The sequence below is a fragment of the Haemaphysalis longicornis genome, unplaced genomic scaffold (genome assembly GCF_048455015.1).
Source record: "Haemaphysalis longicornis isolate Haplotype H1 unplaced genomic scaffold, Haemaphysalis longicornis Haplotype H1 scaffold_13, whole genome shotgun sequence".
In the NCBI taxonomy this organism is placed as follows: Eukaryota; Metazoa; Arthropoda; class Arachnida; order Ixodida; family Ixodidae; genus Haemaphysalis; species Haemaphysalis longicornis.
In genome coordinates this window covers 95,031,210-95,043,858 of record NW_027526233.1, presented here as the reverse complement: position 1 = coordinate 95,043,858, position 12,649 = coordinate 95,031,210, and the positions used below count along the sequence as shown (strand labels likewise).

The 12,649-nt window shown below is 46.3% G+C and overlaps 1 protein-coding gene across 1 annotated transcript in view; it reads right to left on the bottom strand.

The window, feature by feature from the left end:
* Window positions 1-11,947, bottom strand: part of LOC144164415 (acetylcholinesterase-like) — a 34,304-nt gene extending 22,357 nt beyond the window's left edge. Inside the window, exons 1-2 of the mRNA XM_077694942.1 lie at window positions 11,792-11,947; window positions 5,329-6,835 (exon numbers count right to left, since the gene is read on the bottom strand). Coding sequence (XP_077551068.1) covers window positions 5,329-6,827 — 1,499 coding nt within the window. The 5' untranslated portion in view covers window positions 6,828-6,835; window positions 11,792-11,947. The remainder of the gene's footprint in view (window positions 1-5,328; window positions 6,836-11,791) is intronic.
* Between the last annotated feature and the right edge of the window lie 702 nt (window positions 11,948-12,649).

Here is a 12,649-nt window from a genome sequence, read left to right as displayed (position 1 = left end):
TATAGCTGCATGTGGTCGACCAGAAACCATCTTCCTTTTTTCAACGCTGGGTGTAACACCGTTATTGCATAACAAAATGGTGTGTTATAAAAAAATTGCTACAACCTTAAAAGAAATAGGTTAGATTTAAAGGGCGTTTCTCCTAACCTTTGTGTTCCCACCAGCTGAGCGTTCCGCTTGGTTATTGCCCACGAAGCCTCGCTTCTCGGTTACGTCTCAAACAACATCCGTTTACCCGCATTTGCTATCACGATACTACTGTGTCGAAGCATCAATTTGGGATGGGGCCGTCTGAACTTGTGCGTTCCCTTAGCGCTGCTTTTTATTTATCAATTTGCTTATGAGTCCCACACACCGCACACGGCTGGAAAATTGATTTGATTGATTGTAGGGTTTAACGCGCCGACGCAACGCAGGCGATGAGGCGCGCCGTAGTGGAGGGCTCCGGATTAATTTTGACCACCTGGGGATCTTTAACGTGCGCCGAAATCTCGTACACACGGGCGTTTTTGCTTTTCGCCTCCATCAGAAAAGCGGCCGCCGCGGCCGGGAATCGAACCCGCGACCTTGTGCTCAGCAGCGCAACGCCTTAGCCACTGAGCCACCGCGGCGGGTATGGCTGGAAAAGGTAACGGAAGCAATGGGGGAATCTTGAGCATCGGCAACATGCCGAAGATCCCGGGAAAAGAAAACGACCTTCTCAGAGTCCCCGTGTGGACGCGGCGACGACATGTGTTGGTATATATAAGACCCTAAAATATTTGTACGAATCCCAAAGGAACCTCCTCCAAATATGTTACATGCATTCCATACCGGCGACCGTTTATATTTTTCTTGATTGGCCGCTCGTTAGTGTTAATGTCGAGCCTGGTCGTGTTCTGATGACGTCATGCACGCCCACACCCAGACAGTAGGGGTATTTCGTTCAGCTGTAAGGGTTAGTTCCGAACATTTACCGCCCTAACAAAAAGTAGCCGAAGGGTTGCATGACGAGCCGCATAACCTTTTTTAGCGTGCGTCATGCTTTTTATCCGAAACTTCTAGGCGACCCTGCGTTTATCAATTACACAACAACGTCGTAAACGATATTACGAGCGGTCTCAGAAAAGTCATGTGAGCATGGGGGACGCGCCTTCCCCTTTGTTCGACCCTGTATATGATTGCAAAAAACATCTAATCTACCACCTTTTTTCCCCTGATGCCTAGAGGCCTTTTTCGTTCTGTAAAGGCCAACGGCTTGCCTTTTTACTGGCTCAGTTCTGCCAATCGCGAAATGTGTGGGTTTGGTTGGCCGCTGCGGCCCTAGAGTCCCTCTCCCCATTACTACTTTGTGTTTTGCTTAAGTGGATGGAACGAAACTATGTTTGCTCTCGGTGGAGAATTAGCACAAATCCCCAATATGGATTAAGTTTCTTCTAAGCAAACATTTATCGAAAATTGGCTCAGTTCGTTCAGCAAATGCCCTAGACAGGCGATGGTACCGGTTTTGTATTCTGGATCAGAACAAATATTTGCTTCAATTGCGAAGTTTCTGAGAAAGCTGCAAAGCTTTCCTGTGTAACCGTACGGCATCATTAAGGTGAATGTCAAGTTTTCCTTCGCCGAAACTCATACCACCTCGGGGATTTCCCCTAAATCTGTTTGATTAGCACCTGCCCTTCACTCCGAGTTGTGAATGAATTCGCTCTCGTGCTAGAAACGACTAGCCTCAGGGTTAGCTCAGTTGGTAGGGTGACTGCACTAGATAGGCGATGGTCTCGTTTTCGACTCCTGGACCAGGACGAATTTTTCTTCAACTGCGGAGTTTCTGACAAAGCTGCGGAGATTTCCTTTGTAACCGTACGGCTGCATTCAGGCAGATGTCAAATGTTACTTCGCATGTTTACTCCGTAGAAAGGCATTCCAATTTTGAAAAATACACCCATCAGAATTTCTCCCTCTTACACTATTATTCTATTACACTGTAAGTATGCAGCATTACAGTATTAGTATTACAGTATTACAATTTCAGACTTATTCTATATACAAAGCCCGAGTTTTTTAAACATTGGACTATTCGTGTCAATTATTTAAGGCCCAGTGCAATGAAAATTTACCTGCCCCAATTTATACTTCAGCGTTTGGTATACACCCCTAAAGTATATTGTGACGTAATTTTAAACTGAACACGTGCACAGAAGTTTTTATTAAATACGTTCGGAAACACGCCACCCCGGACGACGTCACACCTTGCGGAGTGTCACCACAACTGGTCCCCACTGCTGCGAACTTCTCTACTTAATCTCTGAGTCAGACGCGTGATGTGGCGTTAGAATCACGAATCGAGCTGGTGCCGTCGTCTGTCCCCAAAGCCCTTTTCAATGCGGCCTCACGCGAGGGAGAAGTGTAACGCTCTCCTCTTGCTGGCGTAATTCCTATCACGCCTTGCCGCAATGCGAGAAGCTGAAGACGCTCAGAGTTGCGGAGACAAACAGAGCTAATTATAAGATAGCTGGGGACGGTCGGCGAGCGTGTAGGGCTGTCGCACATCTGATTTCATGGTCACGACGCCAGCGGCAGGCTCTCAGTCGGCTCCACAAGTACGCGCTCCGCGAGTATGGCCGACGCGAAGAGATACGCTATTCGCCCGGCTGCTCGACTATGAGTAGGCGAGAAACGATCCCATCCGATCCAAGATCCGAAGACGATACGCGGTTGGCGCAGACGGCCGGTGCTCGAACGATTACGCCAGCTACGAGGCGCACTCGACGCTAGCGGCCGCTTGTCTCTCTGAGTACGCTATACGCGAGTACAGCCGACGCGAGACGATGCGCTGTTTTCGCGGGTTGTCGAGGCGCGAGCAAATACGGCAGCTTCCCGGTGCACTGCAAGGAATTAATTCGGTTCGAACGACTTTAAAAAAAAAAAAAAACCTACCCGCTGTTGTCAACAGCTCGCTCACCGGTAAGAAAAAAGATACAAGGAGAAAGGTAACTTAAATTTGGATTTGGCGCAACTGATGTCCTAGCAGGAAGAAGAGTGGGCGTGTAAAGACAAATAATGATAGCAAATTTTGTTTCAACTTTTATAACATACGCTAACTAACAGTTGCGTAGAGCGAAATATTTTTAGAGGTGTTACACTCTGTTGGAAGAAACCTAAAAAGAAAGATCGCGCGCACATAAACGTCACTCCATTTTCATTTTCTCATCTGATTTTCTGATTTTGTATTTCCATAGAAATATACCAAGGTGGAGTGTGTAGAACGTGGACGAAAAGACATGGGTAAATGTGGAGAGGACAGGGGCAAATACAGCACTCAGAAAATTTCAGGCAACGTTCTGACACAAAAATACCCCCTGCCCCCCCTTCTCCTCCACCCCCCCCCGGGCTGAGACCCTGCTAATTGACCGGTAATTCATACGCGCTCCCTCCGTGTTTCAGCGCTTACCGCTACTTTAGCATTTCCTCTTTTCTCCCTCAAAAACGTAGGGTGGTTTCATTACCAAAGCGAATATGCCGTGCGCGCGCGCCCTTCAATCTCTCCACTTTCATCGTCACTACTCCTCACGCTGTGTTAACCGCAGGGATCTAGGCATGTTTCAGCCGCTCACAATGTAGCAATAATGATTGAACTGAGTTGCTAACCCCATTTTGCGCACGTTTTGAGTTTTTGAGAAACAGACGACCCAAAACAATGACTCTCTGAAGTAATGTTCTCTCAACTAAGGTTCTCTCAAGCCTTTTCATAGTTGCTCTCCGCAGCTTCACTGCTTCGTAAATGTGTGCACGGCTGCGACTGCGATTTCGCACTGCGGGAATAGTGCTTGCCGTGCTTTTGTTCTAACACATTTGACCGATATTGATCCTTCATTGCCTGAGTGCCTTCCGTAACTCTTCCTGTGCACTTAACTAATCTTATATTTTCCACAAGCGTGCCCGTCGCGCACGCATATTCAGCTTGCCGCACAGATTAAGCGAAGTCGCCGAAGCGCACGGTCGATCAAAGCTTCGCAAGCCAAAGTGCGGATTACGTTATTGCTAGCGTTAGGTTCTTCAGGTCCTTGAGATCTCACTTCTTCTTAATCAGAAAACTCTCGGCGTTTTTACAGGCTATAGGCACTTGTTGAGTCTTAATGCATTCCTAAACGAGTACAAGTTTTTCCAGTACAATGTATCCTTCCTCCATCAAAAAATGTACGGTTATCCCATCGCCTCCTGCAGCTTTTCTCATTTCCATGCTATTGAGAGCATCTTCAACTACCCAGTTAGTTACTAGTAGGACATCGTAATTTGAGTTTTTACTGTAAGTAGTTTCCCCTGGTGATGGTCAGACAAAGGTTAATGACGCGAGTAAATCTTACTTTTATGCTAAACACGTTCGCTTCTTCTCCTAATATTTCAATATTTTGTTCTTATGGCTTAGCTGGTTTGATCCATCTCTTTATACCCTCTAGCACTAGGTTGCTCTTTAGAAAACTCCCGTAACTGCATGTAAGCTGCCTAGCTACTGCACATCCCACAAGATGGCAGCATGATCAGTAAGGAAAAACTGAGTTTTATTGTTTCCCATGTTTGGTATCCTGTGCCTGTTCGGCAACAAATGTCGTGAATATTCACCTGAAGCAGTGTTAATGAATAGCCCATAGCTCAATATGCTGTGCTGAAATATCTTTGCATCTTCTAATATCGTACTTCAAACGTAACTAGCCTGCTCAGTTGCACCTGATTCTAAACTTTCCCATCACAACAACTGAATTCATTTGAGCCGGGAATTCACTATCACTTTTCTATCTATCTGTTCTTCTATCTATCTATTCTTCTACCTATCTATTTTTCTATCATCATTCACTAGCATGTTACAAGTACCAGTACCCAATACGTGCCATGGATGTAGCATCTGTTGAGTCCTAACTCGCCCTGGCCAAATTCAGGAGCGCAAATCACTCCCACGGAAAAATTAATCTGTTCAAAATAAGCCGTTGCGGGGTATTGACATTTATAGCTGTGTTGCATTAGAGTTCTCACGTGTGTGCAGCCTGAGAAATATAACACCATGGTCAGGCAACTCCAATAACAAAGCTTGATTCCAGGGAGACTTCAAAAAGCATGTTTTGCATACCAGTCCTGACGGCATCACGGTACAAAATTGGTATTCATTTTTAATTTCTTTTTATAATAAAAGTTATATCGGACAACCATCTTTCTGTTTACTCAGCAACAAACAGACGCAACACTCCCGCTATGTTATGTGCAAACGGCACAGCTGGTAAATGCACCTTCTACCCCTGGCCATACTTTGGAACAACGCATTCATCCACCAAACATTTTCAGCCGTTTCACACTCACCCTTGCTCAGCAAAGGACGATAAAATCTTGATGAAGGCATCACTCATCGCATGGTGCTCGTCCCCGATGTTGGTGTCAGCAACCAGTGGGAACCCGAACAGGAACGGCAGTTCTAGAGAATGCGGCGTACCCATCCAAGACGGTAGAGCCGGCGTGTGGTACTTGTGGTTGAAAACATACGAGAACACCTTACCCCCACCTGAAGCGTGCTTTCTCTCAAAATAACGTGTGGGGCAGTTGAAGACTCTGTCTGAGAAGTAGTCGAGGTACTGCCTCACCAAAGCTCTTTGGCTCGCATCCTTTGCACGGGCTAAATAGTGATCTAAGGCTTCTGGTAACGCAGTTTTTTCCAACGAACCGATGACCTTCTCGAGAAAACTTGTCACATTATCCCGTTCTAGTCCTTCAAGGTTTTCCTGCAAGAAATCGTAGGCTGGAGGATATAGAAACACAGCGGACATCTCATCCGAAACAACTCCGACTATTACGTCAACCGGAAGAAAAACCCCGTTGTCCAGGGCTAGTCTTGGTTCTTGAGGAAGATATTCATTCCGGTAGGTGGGCAAGAAAGGAAATGCTTTGGGTTCCGTCATAGCAATTGCCGCTCTGGTTATCTCGTCCCCTGGTATTCTTCGGAGACAGCTGATGATCTGCTCCGGGTGCGTAGTGAGATTCATTTCCCTTTCTTTGCAACCTACTCGCTCCGCAAGCCGCTCGGCCTTTTCAAAATTTTCTTCCGGTGTGTCGTAGAAATCGATAGTGTACATAGTACCGCTAAGTAGAACTGCCCGAGCGAAAAGTCCTTCACTCATTGGGGAGAGCAGGTGACAATTAATGCTCATGGCTCCCGCGCTCTCTCCAAACAGGGTGACTTTGGCTGGATCGCCGCCGAAAAAGCGGGCATTCTTCTGTATCCAACGAAGGGCTAAGTTTTGGTCCATTAGCCCCATGTTACCGGGAGCACCAGGAAACCTAGCGTCCATGAATCCGAGCACCCCGAGGCGATAGTTCATGGAGACCACGACAAAGCCCGTCTTTGCAGCCAGAATGGATCCGGTGTAGTTGTCGTATGCCGCGCTTCCGAGACAAAACCCGCCTCCGTGAATCCACGCCAGTACAGGAGATAACTGTGCACTTGCTTCTGAGTCATTCATTGGAGGGCGCGATGTCCAGACGTTGAGGTGTAGGCAGTCTTCGGTGTACGTCACTTCACCCGCCCAGATACCCGGGATGGGGATTTGGGGGCATCCCGTCCGCGTTTGCGTTGCATTGTACGTGCCTTCCCATGGTTCCATTGGGACGGGAGGCATGAAGCGGAGGTCTCCCACAGGTGGCTTGGCGTAAGGTATTCCGATATATTCTTCCACGATAGTGTTCAGTAGATTCAGCTTCCTTCCTGATACAGCTCCTAGAGCAGTCTGCCTTTCCACTTCGTTACAGTATGTCCCGGTACAAGACATAACAATGATGAGGATTGGGCCTATTTTTGTAGGACTCATTGTTGACCCTGAAATGAAATAAAAAAGAACTATTAGAACTAGGGAATACCAGGAAAGTATAACGACAAGTTCATTATATTCCCTAGTTACCTTCATGACCGTTTCCTTTTAACGAACAATACACGGAATGAACACCCGCTGTTATTTGAACAGTAAGACTGCAGTCGATATTCTAAAACAGCGTTCTTTCGGAAGTTATGAAATTATATTTCCATTTGAAAAAGTGCGTACCGTTAAACAGTAAATCGACCTATGCAAACCATAAATCAATAATGTAAAATGCAATGACGCGTTCAAGAGCATTGCATAACACCCGGCTGCCGAGATATAAAACAAAAATATTGTAAGAATACCGAATTTCGGTAGCCCAAACTGGGACTACAAAAATAACCGCCGATTGGTATGCAACGAGTTATAATATACTACGACAAATACAATGCATAACGAACATAATGTATCATAATGATATTGCATTACAACAAATACTGTTGGTAGGAAGGCCTTCATTCATTAATACCCTGCCGCGGTGGCTCAGTGGCTAACGCGTTGCACTCCTGAGCACGAGGTCGCGGGTTCGATTCCCGGCTGCGGCGGCCGCTTTTCTGAAGGAGGCGAAAAGCAAAAACGCCCGTGTGTACGAGATTTCGGCGCCAGTAAAGATCCCCAGGTGGTCAAAATTAATCCGGAGCTCTCCACTACGGCGCGCCTCATCGCCTGCGTTGCGTCGGCGCGTTAAACTCTACAATCAATAAACCTTCCTTCATTAACCGCGTAGCGAAGCGTTATTGTCGGCTAAGGGGTATTTTAAAGAAGGGTTTTCGCTGTGGACTGAAATACGGTTTTTTAAACACAGTGACCTGTGTCTGGACAAAGCACGAGCACTAAACACAAAACCATCTGGTTTGCAGTCTCCACAGAGTTGTACACTACAATTCAAGGTTTGTTGATTCGCCTAAACCATTCCTCGGTAGGATGGAATGATGCGGCTGCAAATGGTGCTTCCTGTCTAAAATATCGCATGTTTGCTTCAATAACCCAACAGTCTAGCCCAAAAGCGGGGTCCTCAAGGCAACTTTAGTCTTTAAAAGTCTTTCAAGCACTTCAAAGTCTCATCACCGTATGAGTGTTGCAGTGGAACTCATTCAATCTATTATTTCCAGATGGTCTGGAATTAAAGAACTTTCTTTAGGAGGGGGCAATGCCAACCCCTAATTGCGGCTTATCCCGCCGACGCCAGAATTCACTCATCTGGAGTTTAGCCAAGTCTTTGAATGCCATCTCGTGCTTGGAAAAGTCGAATTCCACCGTTTTCTAATGGTGAGAATTTCTTGATGGTGCGCCGGAAGTATGAACACGGTATGATTTAGGCAAAATCAAGAAAGCTCCATTATAGTAAGCTTAGAAGGAGCGATAGGGAGCGGCAGACGGAAGAAAAAGGAGCGGGAGTTACATAGCATAGGCGGCAGACGACAATCGTTTTGAAATTTGCAGCCAAGTAAGCAGATACATCGCCATCTTTATGTCGCTTGCGTTCTCTGCGAGATTTCACACCAAATACTGATTATATCAAGTTCTGCAAACCTGAAATTACTAGATTCGGCATACTCAAGCACCGTCCTCACTGTAACTTCCCTCTCACCTCGATCGTGGATAAAGGTGAACAGGCTTATTACGCTTTCAGAGCATGGTGCTTCGTCGGTGTCACATTTCACGGTATTTTTCTGCCGCCATTTCGGGGGCTTTTCGCCAGTTCAAACAGTATTTAATTACCGCAGCTACAGTGCATTGAAACAGAAAATAGCGGTACGTTGCTTAGAGACGCCGAACGACTGTAGATTTCTCAGGGGCGACATTCTGAGTTTGCCCGTTTCAAATATGCCCACGTTGCCTCGATTTCAGTCAAGACGTAGATGCACGGGCGCGGCTTCCGACCAATGACGTGAGCCGTCACAGACGCCTCAGCCTGCTCCCGCTGCGTCGCTCATGATAGTCCTATCCCAGCTATTCAGGGCTCACTCAAACGGAGACCGACATGAAATAGACAAAACGGATAATTCCAAACACGTGGTTTTCAGTACGCACGGTTTATTTTTCAGATACCTTTTTAACAATGTGGAACATATAGATCATATTACCTGGCGTAATCTGCATTTTAACCCCGCCTTAAGTAAGATTTTTACAAGTGCACCGAAACTTATCCACTCATGTAAGTTTGTACACATTTCTAATAATAATTGCGAATAAAGAATTTTTTGCGTCCAAACACGCTGGAGAAGCCACGCGATAATATTTGGGGAACCGTGCCACCAGATAGGTAGCAGAACACTTCGGTATAAACTCTGTTGGATCAATTCAGTTATAGGTGGGATGAAAGGCACTATTTTTATCCTAATGTATCGAGTGGCGCTAAATGCCACACCCTCACAGCGTACCCAAAGGAATCTTGCGGCCTTCATTTTTTCGGGGTGTCAGGTTCACGTGCCTGGTTTTAGCGCACCGTTTACGACGCAGCTTTTATATAAGATTCTATGTACTAATTCAACTACTCATATTTATGGTAATGTTACATGTAGCTGTAAAGTTTTTTTGGGAGACAGAAACGCGTGCGAAAGCACTTTTAGGCTCCTCTGTCAACGACGAAAGCAAATAAGCCCCATAAAACACAAAAGGAAAGGTTTACTGCAAATAAACTGCGTTGTAATTTGGGCTTGAAGTTGGACGTTTTCAAAGCTTTTGCTGCAGGCACTCTTAAAATTGATGCTGCTTTTCCGACACTTGTATTTACTGCTGATAGCAAGGGAAGATATCCTGGGGTGTGCTGTAGCTGACAAGAGCGAGCAGTTGACCACCAGAATACCAGTGAATGAGGAGAAGCCTGATCTTGCTTCATCAGTAGGCGCGCATCTGTTAATCATGCGTCCAAACCCCACGTGCGCTTGATGTTTTAGCTGTTGAAAAACTGTATTTTGCGAGACATTGCTGCTGCCCGGATGGAGAGCACCCGTGGTGTGCATCGTTCACTTAAAAGATGCAAGCTCAAATGTCTCCTACTTCAGCGTTAAGCCCATGGGGTTGCCTGGCGGAAGTAAAACGTGAATGAGCATTTCACAAAACACTTGCTCAGCGCGTCGCTCGCGTTCGATGTTTGCGAAGCGAAGTGTTTTTCACTGTGAATGGGGCAAAAAACGCTAGCAGCTTCGTATTATGGCGGAGAAATAAAGAGCCCTTCTTGCGAACAGGGTACGGTTTCATATTTGTGGCCAGCATGACTGGAAGCTCGGAGCCACATACTGGACTTATAGACTTCTGCCAGTTTACTTGTCATAGCTTACAGCAGCGGGACAACAATTGCTGCTTTTAGTGAATAATATTGTGTCCCCGGAAAATCATTGGGAACATCAATCACGCTGAGTTTCTCCCTTTTTCTTATTTGGGGCAGAAATGCACAACATAATTCAACCCAAGCAAACAGAAATCTCGATAAACGTCTTCCCTGGTAGAACCTCTTTGCTAGAAAAGTCGTCATGAAAGTTGCGTTGCTTAAACGTATATTTTTCGTGAAAAAGTCTTTGCGGTGTTGCCTTTTTCGGAACATGTATGTAATCAACAGGTAATTTTAGTGAACATTAAACCGACGTCGCCTTCGTAGATGATGAATAGCCAATGTTTCAGGGTTAATCCCTTTCATAACATTTTTCTCTCAAAGCGTGTGCAGCATTTGCTGAGTAATTCGTTAGCACCTGCAACTAAGATATGGATAGTTAGGTCAACCTATAGTTATATATTCAGCAATCATAGGATCAAAGAAAAAGATACGGTAGTATTCGGGGGGCCCTATTAAAGACAGTAACCCATTAAAACATCGAATCGCAACGCCCCTGTATAACTGTTGAGTTTGCGATGAAATTGATCGGCTTTCAAATGCACTGCTTTACCAAGGTTACTAGATGGATTGTTAACTAGTTATGTTCACCAATTATCCCATGTAGTAACGTTGGCATACAACAAGTAAATATAAAATCTGTGCAGTGCGTTTAAATTAAAGAAAGTGTCCGCCCTTCCGCCAGTTTAGCTGTTCCTGACGCCGCTTTGCGCAGAATCAAGTATTCGCTTAAAGTCGAATCGCCTATTCGCGAATCTGCGCCAAGCGATTCCTGAATCGCAACAGCCGACTACACGCCACAGAGGGTATGTCTGTGACCCCTGTTTATAACAAAAACACAAAATTACAGGAACAGTTCCTGTCCTCCCAAACCATGCGTAATTGGCACACACCGCACCGATCGATAGCGTCGTCTGGTTAGTCCGGTATTCTGTACACCCGTTCGCAACACCTACAGCACTTTGAAAGAGCTCATAACGCTTAGAGAAACTCGCAAAGAGGGCCGTAAAATGCGGAGGACGCTTACAATTTTCAAAAATGGGAAGGCGAAAGCGCAGTCGAACGTTGTGTTATCCCCTGTTGATCTTTTAATGAAGTTTGCGGCCGTGCCCATCAGCACTGTACAAGGAGCAGGACTCTCAAGTGGGCAAGTTGGCAGTGGTTCATAATGCAAACACCGGAAAAGTGACGGACCAAGATAACGTTGGAGACAGGACACGCTCTGTCTGCTGTCATTACTTAGTGCATCGGCTTTGCGCTATTTGCATTACGAACCTAGCCCTCAGCGAAGCTCGGTCCCCTTACTCGCCATCGCCAGGAGCCACCTGTTCGCCTCCCCGGAGCCTCTACATCTCAAGCCGGCTCATTTTGAAAGCCGCTTCTCAGGGCCCTCTTCAAACTTCTTCCCGCACGCTGGCTGTCTCTTGGCGCGTGATCCCCGGCTCGCATAAAGCTCGGCAATATTTCCCACGAGCTGGTGAACCGTACATGTTTTTGCGTCTCACGCGTTCAATAAAACACACAGATCTAAGGCTATCGCCCTAAAGCAATACGCACTATAAGAAGCCCAGTCCAACAGTACCTGAAACGAACAACCAGGCCGAATTCACGGGGATCCCTTGTGAAATGGACTGGCATCAGCCGGATAAGCGTGGTTCGTCTGTGAAAACACTTGATCTGGTCTCCCACGGTCGCTCTGTCTTACAAAATGAGTGGAGTGCGGAATCACGTTGCGCTATCTGCGGCCTCGGATCGTTTTACGTCTTGGCACTCCGGAGAAAGCACAAGCCTCCTCCCGGGCGGGAAGGGGACCCTTGCGAGAAATGTTTTTGAGAACGGTTTCCGGCGGTCTCAATGTCAACGTGATGTACTTGGAGGGCTACTCGACAGATTAACTACATAACAAGCTCTAGTGCCAGCTGTATACGCCTCGGGCTTCGCGATCGCTGCCCCGCCCACCGCCGCTTCGCCGCGGCACATGCGGGCTGAGCGCTGCATGACTAATAAGGGCTCATGAAGTATTTTGGTTCTATTTCGCTTAAGTTTGCCGTTCCAGGAAGCACCTTGTTATTTTCCGTCGTTCAGCCCTTTAAACACCTCGCTTAAACGCCAAGTAATACCTATTGTCGCCTCGTTTGGACAAAATACTGGCACAGTGAAGGGTTTGTTTCACTTCGCAGCGCTCACAACCAATGAGGCGTTGTTTCGAATATAAACTTCGTAAAAACTTGTCTCGGGGATGTCATTACCCAATACCTGGCATTACCTTGCGCCTCTTATGAAAATATATGCCACACACAAATTTTAAGTATATTCCGAGGCTGCGCGTCGTTTAATATGTCCCCACCCACGCCTTATAGCTAGAACAAACGAAAGGTAATAAAACCTTCAAAAAATAAATAGTCTTCACGTCTACAAGAAACAGAATAGTTTGTACCAG